Source organism: Barbus barbus, assembly GCF_936440315.1.
Source record: "Barbus barbus genome assembly, chromosome: 20".
In the NCBI taxonomy this organism is placed as follows: Eukaryota; Metazoa; Chordata; class Actinopteri; order Cypriniformes; family Cyprinidae; genus Barbus; species Barbus barbus.
The window spans coordinates 23,181,023-23,201,676 of record NC_136748.1 but is presented as its reverse complement, the minus strand read 5'-3'; the positions used below and the strand labels follow the sequence as shown (position 1 = coordinate 23,201,676).

At 39.0% G+C, this 20,654-nt stretch overlaps 1 protein-coding gene across 1 annotated transcript in view; it reads right to left on the bottom strand.

Moving 5' to 3' along the window:
- LOC306886550 (aarF domain-containing protein kinase 1-like) overlaps positions 1-20,654 on the bottom strand; it is a gene marked incomplete at its 3' end in the record, with an annotated part of 120,008 nt that overhangs the window by 45,046 nt on the left and 54,308 nt on the right. The window contains exons 5-7 of the mRNA XM_079443737.1: positions 9,385-9,543; positions 8,575-8,733; positions 5,343-5,459 (exon numbers count right to left, since the gene is read on the bottom strand). Coding sequence (XP_079299863.1) covers positions 5,343-5,459; positions 8,575-8,733; positions 9,385-9,543 — 435 coding nt within the window. The remainder of the gene's footprint in view (positions 1-5,342; positions 5,460-8,574; positions 8,734-9,384; positions 9,544-20,654) is intronic.

Sequence of the window (20,654 nt, the reverse complement as noted above, 5' to 3'; positions counted from 1 at the left end):
GGCAGAGGATAGCGGAACTTGACTGTGACTTCATTGAGGTGACGGTAGACAATGCAGGGGCGTAATCCTCCATCCTTCTTTTTGACAAAGAAAAAACCTGCTGATGCTGGTGATGTGGATGGTTTAATGAAACCCTTGGCTAGCTCCTCCTCAATGTAAGCCTTCATGGCTTCAGACTCTTGTTGAGTTAGAGGGAAAATACGGCCCTTTGTGGGTACTGCCCCAGGGAGAAGGTCAATAGCGCAATCACTGGGACGATGAGGTGGAAGTTGAGTGACTTTAGATCTGCTGAAAGCTTCACACAGATCATGGAATTCGGCTGGTAACCCCTGAAGAGCTGGATCTTCCTTGGGAAGGAATTCAGAAGTGATAGGTGAGTGAAACTGAGGCATAAGGCAGTTCTTGTGACACGTCTCTGACCACTGAACGATCTGACGTGTGGACCATTATATGCAGGGGTTGTGTTTCTCCAGCCAAGGCAGGCCGAGGATTACTGGTTTCTGGGGTGATTCGATGGCAAATAAGCGTATGCTTTCCGTGTGAAGAGAGCCTGTCCTCAATGTGATGTCCTTAGTGATGAATTTAACGTGCCCCGTCCCCAGGGGACGGCAGTCTAACGCTGCCACTGCCACAGCGGATTCACATGGAATGAGAGGAAGAGAATGTGTCTTAGCAAAGTTAACATCAATGAAATTACCTGCTGCCCCTGAGTCGATCTAATCGATTACTGGAACTTCGAGTGTGGATAAGTTAGACGGATTAGAACTCACCAAGGATGAACCCCGGAGGGCTGGTCTCGTGGGACAGGAGACTCTCATATGGCCTGACAGACCGCAGTAGAGGCATAGATTCTCACGGCGTCGGCGTTCTCTCTCCTCTGACGTGAGATGGGTCACGCCCACCTGCATGGGCTCGGGTGTAGTTCGCAACGTGACAGCAGAGTCTAGTGTAAAGGAGCGACGTGAGGGGCGTCTTGAGCGCATCAGGTTGTCAATGCGAATGGCGAGTTCGATAAACTGTTCAAGTGTTCTACCCTCATCGCGACAGGCCAATTCTGACTGGAGCTCAGTCAAGAGACCCTTGCGGAACAGAAGCTTAAGGGGATCCTTATTCCAACCAGTTTGTGCAGCAAGAGTTCAAAATGTGAGTGCGTAATCAGCCGCCGTGCTGCTTCCCTGACGTAGAGCTAGTAGTTGCTCTCCAGCCTCCCTTCCATCCACAGAATGTTCAAAGACATCACGAAACTGTTGCATAAAACTTCTGAAGGCAGGGAAAGTCATATTACCGCCCTCCCACACAGCCGTGGCCCAGTCTAGTGCTTTCCCCGTCAGTAATGAACATACAAACGAGACACGACTGTCCTCAGTGGGGTAGAGGAGGGTTTGCTGGTTCATAAACACTGTGCATTGGAGAAGAAAACCCTTACACTTGTTGGGAGCGCCGTCGTATTTCTCGGGAAACGCCAGGCGTGGACTGGTTGCGGGCTGGCTGGGACTTTGAATGGCCGGTGGTGGTGTAGTTGTTGCTGATAGCGCAGTGCTGCACAAAGCCTGAAGTGTTTTACTCATCTGCTCCGTGAGGGAAGTGAGATGCTGCAGTTGCTGATGATGGGCTGCTAGCAACGAAGCTTGAGAAGATACCTCGGTGGTGAGGTGAGAAACGGCTGCTGGATCCTGAGTTGGTGAAGTCTTCTGTTCGGGGAGGGCCACAGAGGCCGAGTATGTGACACACTGAGCTGGTGGATGTTAGAGACCTTGCGCTCCTCCATATTCTGTTTGAGGATGCCTCACAGATGCTCAATAGGGTTTAGGTCTGGAGACATGCTTGGTCAGTCCATCACCTTTACCCTCAGCTTCTTTAGCAAGGCAGTGGTCATCTTAGAGGTGTGTTTAAGGTCGTTATTATGTTGGAATACTGCCCTGCGGCCCAGTCTCTGCTTCAGTATGTCACAGTACATGTTGGCATTCATGGTTCCCTTAATGAACTGTAGCTCCCCCAATGCCGGCAGCACTCATGCAGCCCCAGCCCATGACACTCCCACCACCATGCTTGACTGTAGGCAAGACACACTTGTCTTTGTACTTCTCACATGGTTGCTGCCACACACGCTTGACACCATCTGAACCAAATAAGTTTATCTTGGTCTCATCAGACCATAGGACATGGTTCCAGTAATCCATGTCCTTAGTCTGCTTGTCTTCAGCAAACTGTTTGCAGGCTTTCTTGTGCATCATCTTTAGAAGAGGCTTTCTTCTGGGACGACAGCCATGCAGACCAATTTGATTCAGTGTGCGGCGTATGGTCCACTAACATTTCACTAAAAACTAAAAATGAATAAAATCCAAAAAAATAGCTTTTTATAAAATGTTTTCCTTTAAAAAATTTACTTATGTAATATTTAGTATGTATGTAGTATGCAATATTTCTTAAAAAAAATGCCACATGGTTTGATATTTGGCATATAAAGAAAAGATCCATATATTTAAGAGTGTCTTAATGTCGTTTGGGGGGCTACTGTACATAGATATTTTTAAATATATTTGAAATGCATTTCTGCTTCATTTCTTTGAATATCAAGTAAAGCTTTTGACGCAAAACCTTAGTGGGTGCGGTTTAAGGCACCAAAAATAGGCTCTTCACAGTCTTCAGGTCCCGCTGCTCAGATGCCCTTCCAGAGAGCAGACTCATTTCCTCTTGCAGCCTCCAGCTCTGTTTCCCACCAGCTCTGCTAACCCCCCACAGCTCTGCAATTTCAAAATAAAGTGTCTTTTTAAGCAAGCGAGCTGTACTGCCTTTTCAACCTGTTCCAATGGAGAGCGTCTCTTTAGCAAAGCCCCATTGAGTGGCCACGTGGCACGCTTGCTAATACCATGATCACTTTCATTCCCCCGAACCTCTAAAACCCTCTTAAAAGCGCTCAGACGCAGATGCGCAAACGCACGCACGGCACCACATTAAAACGAGAGAGGGAAAATATAAGCGGAAGCGTTCGCTAAATTGCTCCACTCCAAATGAGTCTGATGAACCGAGCCCTTTGATTGCATTTTCAAGCTTTGCATAAAATTTGTAAGCTATTTTCTTTTAAAACGCATCCTCATTTACCACACTGTACCAGGAACATCAGTTAATCAGTGCCGCCCATAACCCAGTCCGCTATCTCCAAAGAAAAAGAAAAACAGCTTGGCAGAAAAAAAATCCAAGCAGTGGTTGTGTGTGACACCGTGTAAAGGAAAATAAATGTTATGTGCACTCGTGTGTATGTGCAAGTGCGAGCGAGAGGGGGGTGTGATAAACGCTTGATGTGCCATCCACCCACCGACAGTTCCCTCCTCTGTCTTTCAAAGGTGTGCGGTGCCCTTTAAGCACGGCTCGGTGGCTTATGAGACCGGTTTCAGGCCGTGTTTACCCGTCTGTCAGGCTCACTGATGCCTGGGTGTACAACGATAAGGAAAGGTTGCCGTTTAAAGCCTCAGCGAGCTTTGCAAAACAAACTGGCAGCAAATGTGCATATTAATTCAGACAGACAAAACAGGTCGGAGGAAATATAATGACAGAGTGACACAAACAAAGCAGGTGCTAAAATGATCCCATTTAGTCATTTAACAAAAGCCGGTGCGTTCGCACGGCTTTCAGCGGCCGCAGTCTTTTTCTCGCTCTGCGTTTCTAACCATCTCATCATCTATCTCGCTGTCCGCTTTCCATATTCCCCACTCTTCCATGGATGAGCAATGTATGAAATCTGGGAATATGATGAAGGAAGCTCCTTGTGAAATTACTGAAATACTGAACAACAAGATTAGATATTTCAGTGAACAGGATAGAGCATCCATGTTTACAGAAAGTGTTTTGAGGAGACTAGAGCTGGGTGGCAAGATGGTATATATTGTAACTGTGTAAATTTAAAGTGTGTAAATTTTGAAAATGTTGGGGTTCAAACATTATATGCACAAAAATAGATATTTATTCTAGAATATGAGATAGACGCGCAGGTTTTGAACTGTGACCGAAAAAATTTTATATACTACAGTCTGTATATATTATATGCACAAATATAATATATATATATATATATATATATATATATATATATATATATATATATATACAACGATTAAAATATATATGACAAACAATAAACTAAGTGAAAGTTTAAGGTGACTTTGACAGTGATTACTCAGTGTGAAAGGTTTTTAGTCTGTCCATCAACAAATAAAAACAAAGCCCTGCGCAGCATATTTAAGACTATTTATGAAACTAATCAAAAGAAACAATGGATGAAATATATTTAATATGCACTAGATCCAAAAACAGATGTTATTTGATAAACATTTTTTGACTGAATTTCCAGCCCAAATTTGTCAATTGTACAAGAGACTGTGATATAAACTTATGGAAAACGTTATATAAGACTTTGGTCATACCACCCACCTGTGAGCATTGCAATGAAGAGAGCATTGCAAAATTTGTGATTTGCATGTTAGGAGGAGTGAAGTTCACGTAACTCTCTTTTTATGCATTTATTATTTTTTTGAAAACTATTCCCAGCTAGCTGACAAAGTGATAACTCGACCCTACTCCACCATCATCAAATAACAAGAAAATGATAATACATTGGCAATTGTGACGTAAAATATCCCCATGTGAACAGACGCTGGCTCATCGATCAATAGTCCATTAGCATTCGTTTCTCCGTTATCCCCCAGGCCTCACAAAAGTCGCATCCCTCAGTTTATTCATCTCTCTATTGTCCCCTGGCCACGCATAACTACAGATTAGCTTGCTCAGTAGGGCCTCCATTCCAACCGAAGCCATTGTGTGCAACCGCATTCACCCTGAGACCAGAGTCACCTTAACGAAAGTGCAAAATTAAAAAGGCGCTCGATCTCACGGCGAGTCCTTGTGCTGACAAAAGCGGCGGAGTAGAATAAATTGTAGCCACGACGGAAACATAGTCTGTGATATAAATATGAAAAAGAGCCTGATTTAATTTAGTGCTCATCTGCTAAGGGCTAGAAAAATGAAATGGAATATGAGAAGCATAATTCATCAAGCCAAGCAGCCTCCATTTCAGTGGTGTCAGAGCCTCTCGGAACAGGGCAAAAGAGAAATGTCTTCAAAGCTTCCAGAACCCATGGCATCAAACGTCGCAGGGAACGTGACTGCTTCATTAGCATTCCCGAGCACTTTTCCATGCTCAAATTAACATCGGCATAGTGAAATTACTGATTAAGCGATCTCGAGTGCTGGAGTTGTGACAAGTGCCGTTTGTTGGGCTGCTGAGTGTTTCTGAGGAACTGGTGCTCTGTTTTAGAGTTACGCAGAGATAAGGGCGCCTCTCTTACCTCGTTGACATTGATGCCGTGTTTCCTCATGTACTCTCGGTCGTTGACTTGACCTCCCTCTGCAAAGTCCATGGTTAGAATACGCTTGGTGGAAAGATCCCAGTGAATCTTCGGGATCTAGGAGAAAACAAAACAAAGAACATATTCTCAACATATTCTTTACAGAAGTGGGGTAAGCTGTGCCACGTCTTATTTCAGTTGTTCTAGCCAAATTAGATATACATCATTTTAAAGTGCCCCTATTATGCCATTTAGAATATTGACTTTCATGAAGTTGTATATGTAAACAATCCGCGTAGCTGTAAAGCCGAAAGTGCACGATACATTTACGATAAAAGTTATTGTCTCCCAAAAGAAAGAATTGATTCTGAACAGCCTAAACCCTGCCCCCAAACACTGTAGCTATTTCATGTCGAGAAGATGCTGTGAAAGTAAAAATAAAATGTAAATAAAAAAAAAAAAAAACCTAAAGCAGAATCCCATTCCCAATTTCTGACATTTATCATTTTTGTATTTCTATGAACCAGGCAAGAAAAAATGTAACATTCAGAACATTTCAAAGTAGTTAAACTGTTTTCAGTGTATTGTATTAGCATTTGATTAGTTCAGAGTGGTTTTTAGAGTGTTGCTATGTGGTTGCTAGGGAGTTGAGTGGTTTAATGCTATGTGTTTCCTAGGGTGTTATGAACAGTTAGAGGGTTGCTATACAGTTTATAGAGAGTTCTAAATGGTTTTAAAGTGTTGCAGTGTGGTTGCAAGGGAGCAGAGTATTTTTTAAGCATTCCTGTTCCTAGGGCACAGGTTTTCAAACCCTAGGTAGCGAGACAAAACAAACGAAAGCCGCATAACAAAACCAACAAGTAAAATCCAAGGCCTGGTCCTCTTTCATCTTTCACTGGTTGCCAGGTCTGCAAAACAAAGTCATCGGATCACCGTTGTTTTCACACTGCACACTGTGTTCACATTGCATGATGGATCGGCGACAGGAGGTTACCCACTGCATGACTTTACAACAGGAAGAATCGCCGACAACTCAACTACAGCCAAACGTACGCAAGAAGTGATATGGAAATAACGCAAGATCACGCTGATATATTATGGTCTAAAAGTCCTCCCCGAACAAATGTTAACAACATAACTTCTGCTGGGAAAATTTTATTTACACAAATCTAAGTAGCCTACTTGAAAGTGAAACCAACGTTTTGTGCAATTTATGCGTTTATTTCTTATAGCCTATAAAAGCCCTCAAAGTGATGAAAAAGAAAAATGCAATAAATCTTTTATCCTTCATAGAAGATTATTATTTACAGGAAAAACCCTAGCCCCTTCTTCAACTTCATGTAGCCTACCTGTTCTATATATTCTAATGCAAAAATGTAGGCACGTTGTATGTGCATGGCTAATTGCTTTATATAAAAAAAAATAAAAATTGACTGTCGGTCATCGCCGATGTATGTTTCAGTCAGACTCACAACTCATTTCACACAGCAGGATGTTGAATCGCAGACAGGTCCAGATACTGTATTTAACATGCCAAATATTTCACGGGCATCGGCAACGCATCGGCGCTTCTCTCAGATCGCGTCTTTGATGATTCACACTGCATAATTCACTCGTGTGAATGAGCACAGATTTGCCTCCGATTTTGTGCATTTGACGGCGATTTTGCAAAACCTGACAGCGAGTGAAAAGTCGTACAGTGTGAACTTGGCATAAGGAGTGTTTTTAAGTGTTCATATGCAGTTGATAGGGTGTTTTGAGTGTTTGCTATGCGGTTTCTATGGTGTTCTGCTGGACATATTATGCACCAAAGATTTATATGTTTGTTCAAATTTGTAAATCAGAGTATGAGTGAGAGAAGTAGTGATAATGGACTTATTAAACAACAGTAATGAACTAAACACTGGAAAACCGTTATAGACAATACTGAGAGTGCACAAGCATTATTAGCCATACCAAAATTGCCAATTTGTGCCCTGGAATCGCTATCTGTACTTCCAGACAATGACATAGAGAAAATAAGATTCTCTGTGACGGATAATGCCAGTTGCTCAGACTTAGCTATAATCTGCTCATAAAGCTCAAAGCAGCAGGCTTTCTTGATGCTTTAGATGAACTTCCTTTTCCATACGACAGTTTCCTGTTCCTGAACATCACTGCTTATCTGGTGCATCGCTCTACCAACTTGCTACTAATTAAAAACTTTCTTTATATAATGAGGAAGGTTTACTGATTTTTTTCTTTGATAATTTTCCTCCACCTGATACCAAGGCCTGGCTTTTGCCCCCACCTCCGGCGACACACTTTCAGTGTAGTTCCTCTCCGCTCTCTTTATCAAACGAACGTCAATGATAAAAAATCCCTCCGTTACCACCATATAAACAGATCCATTTTTCAACTCAGTGTCTGCCTTGTGGAAAAGCAAAACGCTCTGAACTGCCTGCGACTCCACTGCACCGCCGCAGCTGTATAATCACGCTTGTCTTACAGGGCGAGAGGCTGATGCAGAGAGCCGGGGATTTATTCCTGACATGGCGGCTTGTGCTCCGCTGTCAAATGTTTTGACAGAGCTAATAGTGTGCATTAGAGGCACAAATCTGCGGGTGTAAACCCAGGCAATTCTCATTACCCTGCAGGGCCAGTCAGGTCTCTTTGTTATTCATTAAAAATGAAAAGGGGACTTGCCTGGAAGCATTTGGCAGTTGTTATGACAGATTATTTACCTTGCAAAGTCTTCTTGCAGAGGAGAAATATGAGGGTATTGTGTTTTGCGGCGTCTAGCCGAAGCAGTGTGAAAAAGTGCAAATTGAAGCCAGTACGGTGTTTTAGTGGGACTTGTAATGACTTGCTTCACTTGAAAGTTGACAAAATTCTCAGAATAAGATGTTGAAATGTCAAAAAAGTCTGAGCTTTTTGTTTTGTAGTGCTGAAATCTGTTGAGATATGAGCTTTCACTCATTTTTCATTGCATTCTTGCAGCGTTAAAGGGCACACTACTCTACTGAATTGTTTCCTGAAGGCCGTTGACAAAGTAAAAATCATTGGTCACTTCAAGAAAGTAATTTTGCCATTTATGAACCTGGCTGGCAAGTCCTCGTGATTTATTTTAAAACCTAAGGTCATTTAAGACACTAAAATCTTCGAATTTAAAAAGCCCAATTGTTGTTGTACACCGAAAGACAGTCAATGTAAAAAAAATAGTTATGCCACACTGAAAAACACTGTCACAAACCTTCAAAAACGTGAACTGCTTGAGCATGTCTGCTGTTTTCTCAGCATTTCGTCCCTCATTGAGGAAGTCCAGCTCTAGAGGCATGTTCTTCTTGGCTTCTTCCACCAGCCACATAAAGGCAAAATCTGGAAACAACCAGTGGACAACCTGAAGGAGAAACTGAAAACAGACACACATTACAACACATTATGCTCACTGACATACCCATTTCAGAATTTTTTATTTTTTTACATGACACTGATCATATTTTATTTTATGAAAAAAAATCTATTTATGTCATTTATATTTTTATTTTATTATAATTTAAATAATTTATTTTATATTATTTATATTTTTAATTTTATTTAATTAATTTTTCTGGCCTGACAAAACTTAACAAAAATGTAATATAACATACATGCAATGGATAAAGCACAATCAATCAACCAGTAAAAAAAAAAAAAAATTTCTCTGACGGGGAAAAAAAAAAAAAAAAAAAAGTACTAAACATCTTACAGTCTCTGGAAGGGGTATGCAAACTTGCACACCTTTATATTACACTGAAGCCCAGACTCTGAATAAGACCTGGCTGTAATAGAGTAATTATATGTGATACAACTGAAATTATAAGTGCATGGACAAATAGCTATTTGCAATAAAATGAATGAATAAAACTGTTGGTTGAATGATGGATTATATTTTTTAAGCACTAATGGGAGGTGAACAGGCCCCTAGATGGATCGAGCTATACATGGGCATGTGACAATGACAGAGCGTGTGAATTAGGCATCAGAAGCCAGGCATCGGCAGCCCTGCTCCCTCTGTAATTACCTCCATCACAACAATGTCCTTGGAGCTTTGGCGCTGGACCTTGGGATGTTGTACCTTCACTGCCACCGTCCTCCCATCTGGAAGTACGGCTTTGTGGACCTGAGCGAGGGAGGCAGCCCCTTGAGGCTTTTCCTCAAACTGGATGAAAAGCTCGCTGAGCTGAGGAGAGAATTTTATTTAAAGGTTAGAAAACTGGAAAGAGGAAGAAACTCTATCATACCAGAATGCCGTAGGTGTTTTGACACTGAAAAACAAGCAGGCAGTCATTTAAATGGCACTTTTATCCAAAGAAAGTTGCCATACACTTATGGGCGAATTCAGGAAGCTAGTAAAATAGGAAATTGTAATGTGAGTTTAGCAGTTTTTGGCCATGTGTGCACTGTTCAAGGATTAAAACAATTAATGAGAAAGAACTGAAAGAACTTAAATTATGAATATTATTTAATACTTTTTTTTTTTAAAAGCAATCTTTGGCCAAAAACAATTCTAAATATACAGAGAATATTAAATAAACTAATAAAAATATAAAACACTGTATATATAAAATGTTATTACTTACAGTAGAAAATAAAAATGATAATTTTTATAAAAACAAAAAACATTCTAAATAATATAGCACAATTTTCAGGATTGTATACAAAAAAAACTATTAATATGTTTTTTTTTTTTTTATTATATAATGCAAAATAACCAAGGGAAGCCTGTACCGAGAACAACAGGACAAAATCCTTCATCATCCAAATCCATAAATCAAAGCTGACACTTAATGTGTAATAAAATGATTTTAATGACATACCCAGTTTCTATACTATCTAAACTTGAATAAATCAAATGTATTGGATGGTTCAAACACTTGCCTAAAAATGTGTTATACTAAATGTAAATACTATCTACAAAGAAATATGATATTCAAAAAGCAACAAATCATTTAATTGCCAGTTCAGTTATAACAGCGGGGGAAATTATGTTGAGCAGGGTGTAAGCAGGGCATCTTGTAAATGCAGTTGGTGAAAAATAGCATGACTGATCAGTATGCCACTTTTTTCCTGCAATGCCAACTGCAATGAATATTCAACACAGACACAACGGGGGCAGTGGAATGGGATGCCAAGAGGAAGTGACACATTTCTCATTTGTGTGTGCACAAGAGGAGTTAACCATAAATAAATACTCCAAAAGGAATATCAAGCTGTTCTGCTCCAAAACGACATATTTCCAAATGCGTTTCACTGCTCCCGGAGAGACAAAAAGGATGTATGTGCTGTTAAAAACAAGAGTCGGAGGACCTTTCAACATTAAGTACCAAGAAATCCTAGCTTTCACACAATTAACGTCACCTGGCAACCTCTACACAAACGAATGAGTGCAGCAGATGAAGGTCAACTCAAATTCGTTGTTCTTTTTATAGAGTGGTGTACTGAAACCAATGGTTATGGTTTGCAGACATTTTGGAAATCATAGACTCTTGACGCTCAGAAGGTGAAATTATACTACAGAAATACCTCATTTTGTTCAATATGCATGAATCATTTTTGTATAAGGCGACCATGTAGTTCTATATGATGAGCTTAGTGAAATCAATGATAAATAAATAAAGTATTCTATACTACTAAATTATACTTATGTGGCCCTGGACCACAAAACCAGTCTTAAGTTGCTGGGGTATATTTTTGTAGCAATAGCCAAAAATACACTGTATGGGTCAAAATTATAGATTTTTCTTTTATGCCAAAAATCATTAGGATATTAATTAAAGATTATGTTCCATGAATTTTGTAAATTTCCTACTGTAAATATATCAATACTTAATTTTTGATTAGTAATATGCTTTGCTAAGAACTTAATTTGGACAACTTTAAAGGTGATTTTCTCAATATTTTGATTTTGTTGCACCCTCAGATTCCAGATTTTCAAATAGAAAAAAATAAAATAAAAATATTACAGCCAAATATTGTTCTATCCTAACAAACCTTTTGAAGAATTGACACTTATGACTGGTTTTGTGGTTCAGGGTCACATATACCTCTGTACTTAGAATACCCAGTATTTTGTGTGCCTTTGATTTGCTGCTCAGCAATATGCACACAAAACCAACTATGAGTACTAGCCAGGTCTCGAGTTGTTAGCTAAATGTACTGCTAAAATCTGAAAATATTTGAGCTGTATAAATGGCAAGTTAATCTGCATTAAAGGTCTCGTTTGTTCATAACGAGTACAGAAACTGACAGCTCCAATTTGGAAGCAGCCAAATTCCAAAAAACAGAATTAAGAAAATAGAATGAGCAGCTCCGACACATCTGATGACTAAATTTGTGGATTTTATCATCATCCAGGTTGGACTTCTGCCATCTGAGTCAGCTGAGCGGCATGGGGCGGACTAGAGGAACCTCCAGAGAGAAAGAGAGAGAGGCATGATGCCAGGGTCTGCCGTCTCAGGTGAGGGACCATTGAGCAACAGACACTTCTCACCTTATGCATTCACCCAGAAATGTCCCCACAAATGGCTGTGATCCAGCCTGTTGACGTCTGGACGTCACCCAGGATAAGTATGAGTAACATGCAAAAGAACAGAGCATAAGGTAGCTGTGAAAATCACATACAGAGTTTTGCTTCTCTGAATGTGAAACTTCTTTAGTGACACGACCGGATAAAAATAGGCTTTCTTTGTGTCATGATTAAGATTTGCCAGTTCCTGGAAGAGATAACAACTCTAGAAATAAATTATATACAGAAACGCCCCATTTCCTGAGCAGAAATTAGTATTTTTACTTGTGAAAACCTCTCATTGGCTTCTAAGTTAATCATAAAGTAAATTACATTGACTTGACAAAGCCAGTATCTAATATTTAAGCTTATTATAATTCTTCTGAGACCTCAAATTTCAAGGCATATCCACTAATGTTGGCACAGACCTCCAGAATGTTCTGATTCAAGTGTCTAGATCTTTTCTAACAAATTCAACTTACAAATGTCCTGTAGCAGACCTCTGAAAAAGCCCAAATTCCCAATTATTTTAATCCAAGGGTGTAACTTTTTATATTTATTAATTCCTATAGTGTGTTCAAGCTACACCAAATATTCCTAGAAATGTGTTAAAACATGCTAGTAGCACATATAAGCATTCTAAACATGCTAAAAACAGAACAGCAACACATAGCTATCAGTATGTTAAAATTCTAGCAATTCTTACTAAGATAAGAAAATATAAAAACATGCTGATATGTATTTTTGATGTGGTTTATGATAAAGTCTAATAATAGGGTCTGAAGAGGTCTATCTGACTTTTCCTAATTAAGGGAATTGAGATTTATCTTGAGATTTATACATAATCTGAAAGCTGAATAAATAAGCTTTCAAGTGTGTTAGGATAGGACAATATTTGGCTGAGATACAACTATTTGAAAATCTGGAATCTGAGGGTGCAAAAAAATCTAAATATTGAGAAAATCGCATTTAAAGTTGTCCAAATGAAGTTCTTAGCAATGCATATTACTAATCAAAAATTACGTTTTGATATATTTACAGTAGGAAATTTACAAAATATCTCCATGGAACATGATCTTTACTTAATACCCTAATGATTTTTGGCATAAAAGAAAAATCAATAAGTTTGACCCATACAGTGTATTTTCGGCTATTGCTACAAATATATCCCAGCGACTTAAGACTGGTTTTGTGGTCCAGGGTCACATTTCTATACACTAACTCCATATGACCAGCTTTGGACTATTGGGATGGAATCTAGCACACCATACAGCTTTTCCTCTCCAAGAAAGCCACCTTAGAAAATAATAGTCTGTCTGACCATCATGCAAAACATGAAGACGGTCTGTTTTGTTTTTACTGTCTGGAGGCAGGTTTATCTAAAATAGCTTCTACAACAATAATAGACTAGCTCATTGAAATAACACAGCACAGCAGGTCAGTCCAAAATTGTACAGACAACACAGAAGAAATGTGCAGACTTTGTGATCAGAACATCCTGTCTGTCCAACAGTAAAAAGCACCAATTATTTCACAGGCAAATAGACAGATGTGCTCTAGGATGTCTAGTTTATTTGCTACTAAGTGCCTCAAAACACTAAAAGTCACTAACCTTGCAAACTTGACCTTTGACTTTATGGTCTTAATCACCTGCAGACCTTTGACTGTCCATCCTCAAATATTCACAGCAGCCCAGATCCCTGCAATAGATGTTATCCCTGCAGATGCAAAAAGTTGCTTATCTGACTGATATTGTTATTTTAACTCACACATCACACTTGCCACTTTTGAGTACAAAATGCATTATATAATCTGTGAGCGCCCTTATCTTATTCCAATATTCAAATAAATAATTAATATAAATATATATCTTATTATATATATTCCTATAAAACTTTCCAACTAGCATAAGTGGTCACAAGTCAGATGCTATGCCATATATTTGGCCTTCACATGTATAGCAAATCAATCAGCCTCCTTCAAAACAGTTTTAAAGCAACATTTAACGGACTCAGCAGGTGGACATGGTTGGTGTCACCCATCCAAACTCAGTTTTTTGTACACAGACAACCTGTCTGATTAGGCTAATGTGAACCTGACCATGGCTAGTTTCTCAGAGGGACCTTCCAGCGCTCCCGAGGCGCTTCTCCCACATACGACTAGGGCTTGCCGATGCATGAGTTATGCAACCATATCTCTGGGAAAGCTCTCATTACACCATAGCCATGCAGATGATTTTTCTTTTCAGTGTGTGATTCGACATATAGAACTTTTGACACAAAAATGGCTGATTTTTACCTTTATATTAAATTTATATTGAGATTATACACTATAGATAGTGTGTTGCTTTATAAAATGACTGTTTAACCATCATTCTACGATGTAAGAGTCAAGCAAGATTTTGCATCACACACTGGGCCCCTGCTGAGTCACTTCTTTAGCATCTGTCATTCAAAGCCTGGAGAGGGCAGAGGTAGGATAGGCTCCTCCCACCCCCAGCTCCAGTCTTCTCACTGTGAGACAAGAATAATGGAAGCAATTAGCTACAGCTGAGGTCAAGATGGAATCCCTAGAGAGCTGTAGTCATTAGACTAGCCTGTCTCTTGTCATATGCAATATGCTCAGCCCACAGTACTACAACAGCGTTCGCTACAGGAGCTACTGTATCAAACCTCAATTGTGCGGTAATTCCCTCTGGAGTTGCGTTTCAATATGTCCAACATTGCACGCAAAGCACAGGTCTGGCATTTGTATTTTCGTACCATTTCGCCTCACTGTCCTTTCTCATTTTTGTCATTTTGTTTTTGCCGGAGCGTTCACGCAGTTGACCCAGTTTTGTCCTTTCTGAAATGATCAGATAATCAGAGTTTTGTCTCTTTTTCCGTGCGAGCTTATCTAAAGCCACAGATGACTGGGAGCACAGATCAGCCAGTGCCTGCGATGGCCTGATAGCACAGCGTGACCTCTGACCTCCCGCTGAGCAGCCGGAGCCATTATTGTGCCTCACTGTAATCACAGTCAGCTGAGACTGCCGCAGAGGGGATACACAAACAGAGGAGAAACCGTCGTGAGCGGCCCTCAAAACAACTAAAGCCTGCCTACTGACTGACCAATGAGGCTGTGACATTCATTCACCTGTGAACAAATTTAGATGTGCAGAACTGAATAAAATAAAATAAAACTATCAAATAAAAATGTCACATTTCTTTAATAATTTTTACAATACAGTTTGTTGACAGCAGCTTTACAGGGATAAACAGAAAAATAATGATTCAGTGATGCAAACAGTGTTCAATTCTACTGTAAAGCAGTTCTAAAAACTCTAAAAATACAATTGAAAATGTAATTAAATTAAATTAAAAATAATAAAATAAAATAAAACAGATAATCTCTTTTCTACCAGGGAGTCTTGATCATATAAAATAATATAATAAATAGAATAATAATCATTATTGCCTGTGGTAGGGTGTTCTGGGTGATTGATGCCATGGGGTTGCTATGAAGTTGCTATGTGGTTTTAGTCAGTTGTTGTTTCTAAAGAGTTCTAGATGATTACTAGGTAGTTGCTTAGTTGACCAAGTCCCTAGGTATGATTCAGTTACCTCATGTAATGTAAATTTATACAATTTTCTACTCATTTATTGTACACCATGTGAAAACTTAATTTAAGCGCTTAGAAAAGAAATAACCTCAACTCTAGCAAACACCAGTAATAAAATGTCAAATGTCTGCTTTAAATTTAGTTTTAGCTTTAGATTTTGATAAACTACCCACCAACACTGAAACTAATAGCATAAGCAAAAAGATCAATCGTATGTAAATGTGAGTTTGTGAAACATTTGGAATTAAGCAGATTTCTGCATGAATACTTCCTAATAAATATAAGGGGTTTACAAATGTATGTGTACGTGTGTGTCTAAAAGCTATAAATACCTTAGATATCTTAGATGGGTCAAAGATAACTCACCATATCTGCATTTAGACACATTCTGACAACCTGCACTGAATCAAATGAAGAGAAGCCTTGCTTTAGTAAATACTTTATCTCACAGTATTTACTCCAGATAAATCCAATAGTTTTCTTCTGCAGCAAAGCCCATTAACATTTTTATAACTTAGTTTTCCATTATTCTTTTAGAGAAATCCTTTCTTTGCGGACCTGTATTATTAATCCTCAAGAGAATGGTGATTACAAAAATACAAAAACTTTACCAAAAATAAAATGACAACAGCTGAGCATTCTTGTTTAAATGCAAACTAAATTAATTTTCTAAACTTTGAAATGACTTTGAAACACATTATTGATGAGGAGGTGATTTGAACAACATAAAAAGGTTCAAAAGCTTGGGGTCAGTAAGGTTTTTTTTTTTTTCTTGGACAAAAAGGAACACTTTTATTCACCAAGGATGCAATAAACTTATCAACTGACAGTAAACACATTATGTTATACAAAACATTTTGCTCTTTTATCTGAGAAATCTGAAAATAGTGTATTATGGTTTCCACAAAAATGTTAAGCTGCACAACTGTTTCCAACATTTATAATAACAAATGCTTCTTAAGCACCTAATCAGCATGTTGGAATGATCAAGGATCATGTGACACTGAAGACTGGAGTAATGGATTCATTCATTCATTGCAGATTCAAGAGAGTGACATTTTAGTGCTAACCTGTCCAGGAAGAAATGAACCTATTTACTCTGTGACTTTATCATTAAACTAACAGAGGTGATCAAGATACACAAGATGAAAGTCAACTCGACTCAGGACTGAATTTGTGCTCTCTGAGGGGGATGTAGTCTAAAGAAGCACAAGGCAACCTCTCGCATTTGTCACCTTGTCTCCTCCTCCCCTCCCCGCCACCGCAATCCACAAATAAAGAGCAACAAACCACTTAAATTCTTCCCTTGCCATTGCTTGTACTTTTGTGAAATTATAGAGGAAGCAACAAAGGCAAAGGAGCTGTCTCCCATGCTGAGCTCCGTTGGAGACAGGGCAGCAGGAACTGTGCACGCCATTTTTTGTCCTGAAATCATAGAATGTTCCCAGGCAGGCAGAGCTGCAGATTCAGCCCTTTTCCTGAGATCTTCAGGATCAGCATCCGAGCTCTTCAAGACAGAGAAACTGTGGGGGTCACGGACAATACCAGAGCATTTTACACGAGTGACACCTCACAGTGTGTCCCACCAGCCAGTGTGTGTGTGTTGTGTATTGTGTGGGGAATGTGGCCGTATCTGCATGATTATCATCTGTATGGACGCACATCAGCGTGTTTATTACCGACTCTATGACGGCTATCATTGTGATTCATTGATCAGCTATTATTGATTATATGGCCCATCTGTATGATTATCATCTGTATGGAAGCACATCAGCGTGTGATTACTGACTATATGACCATGTCTGCCAATATCACTTCATGTCTGGCAATCAGAATACTTCAGTATACATACTATATACTATATACATTTTTTCTATTTTTTTTCTTTTTTATTACTCAAATAATTATTTTTGTATTTTTTAGTTCTCAAATAAATCACTTATATGATGTCTAAAATTTGGTGGTTATTTTTCCTCAAACAGGGGGGGGTGGGAGGACTATAAATAGTTTCAGAAAAAATATAGCAGGAATCTCATTTTTCATGGTATCTTCTTTAAATTTGAAATATAAACTCATGATACACGTGGCTTTCATTCCATTACTTTTCTGGATTGCTCCAGGACTTATTTCATGTATTGAATATGAAATAAAAAAACATTCAGTGTGGAAAAATATTTTTCAAGGCACGTCAGTGTCTATAACTTTTTATCTTTTTGAGCATTATCAACTCTGGATGATGGATAGTAAAGCCTAGAGTGTCTTCTTTCCAAAGATACCTAATTTGTTTGTGTAGCACACTTTTGTGTAGTGACCGTTTTAATTTAGGTAGGTTATTTTCACCTGTGAGGCCCAAAATGGGGGGCGAAGGTTAACAGGTTAATGTACTGAAATCTGTTTTGTACCTTTGAAATACACTGATAACCACCAAATGCGGGTGGTGATGAGAAAGTCACATGACAAACCAAAGCCAATCACAAGCAGCTTGTAAATAATATATAGAAGGTGCACAGTGTCATTCACATAAGCACTAAACACCATCATGGTGAGACTCATTAAACTGAAATATGTAATAAACATCAATTTAACAACATTAGATTAGATGCAACACTAATAAACATAACTGATAAGAAAAAACTAAGAAGAAACATCAAATTCAAACAAAATTTGAAATGCAATGCAGGGAATTCTGAGAACTCTGAGAAAACTTCTGAGAACAATTTATGTTTTTTCCCTGTAGATTTTACAGGAACTTACCGTTAACCATTTAACATGTTTTACTGTAGCATTTTCACAGTTTTTTACCGATAAAATCAAGGTCATTTTTTTACAGTGTGGGTTGTATTTAACCCAGCATTTTTTAGAGTGTACAAACAGTGTGTGTGTTAGGACTACAAACGAATACATACTATTACCTGTGTATGTTCACGGTGTGTGTGTGTTCACTGCTGTGTGTGTGCACGTTGGATGGGTTAAATGCAGAGCACGAATTCCGAGTATGGGTCACCATACTTGGCTGAATGTCACTTCACTTCACTGAATGTCACTTCACTTCACTGAATGTCACTTCACTTCACTTCACTTCACTTCACTTCACTTCACTCACTTCACCTACAATTACTAATTAGATCAATATACTGACCATTAATTGAGACCATGAAGTACTGAATTAAATCCCAATCACCTGCTTACAACATAGAATATCCTGGGAAATTAGTCAATAGGGTCTTGTTTGCATTGTCACTATTACAGTCTCATTGCCTTACTTCCTCTAACTTTATCTCTCTCTCTCAGGTTTCAGGGACGAATGAAGAGCATCTTCAAGTGCTTCTTCTAAGAGGCTTCCTTAAGAGGGGCCACTGAACTGCATGCAGTTGAAGCCCCTAGAGCAAAGAGTGAAAAGAGAAATGCATAGACACAGGAGAGAATTGATTGCGCCTGGTCTGGCGCTAACCGCCACTGTGCCCGGCTCTCACGAATCCCATTCAACTAATTGGGCAATAATTGCTCACGATAAAAGACCATCTTGAAATCAAGGTCTCGCCAGAGTGACTCCACAAAAGACTTCTTTTTCTTTTCACACATTCTTCTCAGAGGTACTCGTTTCAGTTTCTAAGTGAGGCGCTGTGAATAAAACATAACATATTGTGAGTGATCGCAACAGCTAATTTGCCAAATTCTCTATAGACTACGGAAACTCCCCAAGGAAGGTGTTACTCATTTTTCTGGCAGTCTGCAAGCTTGTGAATCTTACGGCTGCGGGCTGAAACTCCGCTCGTAACGTCTGACAGGCCTCTCATTCACATGGCGGCACTGGAACGACACCGCAGGCCCTCGGGGAGCTCACTCACGCATCCGCATTGGGAAAAGTGACGCTCCCAAAGTCTTCCATTCACCAACTGCATATACCATGACATACATTACCCTACTGCTGCAGCACTGACAGTCCAGACTCCTTGCGGCCATTACATCTCTAGCTTCTTGCAAAGAATAACTTGGAGTAGGCATGATGACTTGGAAAGGCTGCAGACAGGTGTAATTGCATGATGCAAGCAATTTTAACACTCAAGCACGTCCTGAAGAACAAGGATGCAAAGATTTTGGAAGATCCGTACGGACAGCAATAGAATCACACGCCGGTTTCAAAAAACAATCGTGAGGGCTGAGTGATTCTACAGCCTGAGGGGCCACTTGTGATGAACGCTGACGTTTTTACAAGGAGCGTTTAAGAGCCAAATGTTTCATCTGGGAGGTTTAAAAAGCAAATTAACTGAGATCTCTAGCCCTGGGGCAACTGGCTAATTTGATTTGGTGTGGAGGTGGGACACCGCTTGGGTCGCTGTTCATTTTTTGCTACTGTGTAGGAACAGCACTGGGAACCAATTTGCAGGTACCAACATTTTGAGGCATTTTTACTCATTTTTATTAATAGAGACTGTAGTGAGTAAATTATTAAATTGCAACTTATTGGGGTATTAAATCAGAATAAGACACAGGCTAGAATCTCCTGCTCTTTTTAGCGACAACATTAGTGCAACAAATAAACACTTAAACAAATGAGATGCAGTACCTTTAATTTGCAAAATCTTAAATTCACAGAATTTTCCAAATTGGGAATTACTATTTTTTTTTCTGTTAAGTTGTCCTTGAGAGCTGTAAACCCAATAAAATATCTAACATGGTCAGTTTAGTCTAATTCAGAAACATATACAGTTGAAGAATCTGAAAAATTTTAATTATTTTACCAAAATAAGAGGGATCATACAAAATGTGTGTTATTGTTTATTTAGTACTGACCTGAATAAGATATCTAGCATAAAAAATGTTTACTTATAGTCCACAAGATAAAACAATGGTTGAATGAATTTATTAAAATGACCCCGTTCAGAAGTTTATATACTTAATACTGTGTTGTTACCTGAATGATCCACAGCTGTGTTTATTTTTTTTTTTAGTGATATTTGTTTATGAGTCCCTTGTTTGTCCTGAACATTTGAACAGCCTGCTGTTCTGCAGAAAACCCTTCAGGTCCCACAAATTCACAAATTTTCCAGCATTTTCTGCAAGTTGTATGTAAACTTTTGACTTCAACTGTAACTCATGACACTGTACTTTTTAGTGAATCAAAAACATACAATGTAACCAGTGCAATTCAATTCACAAACAAGTGACTCTTACGAACCAGTTC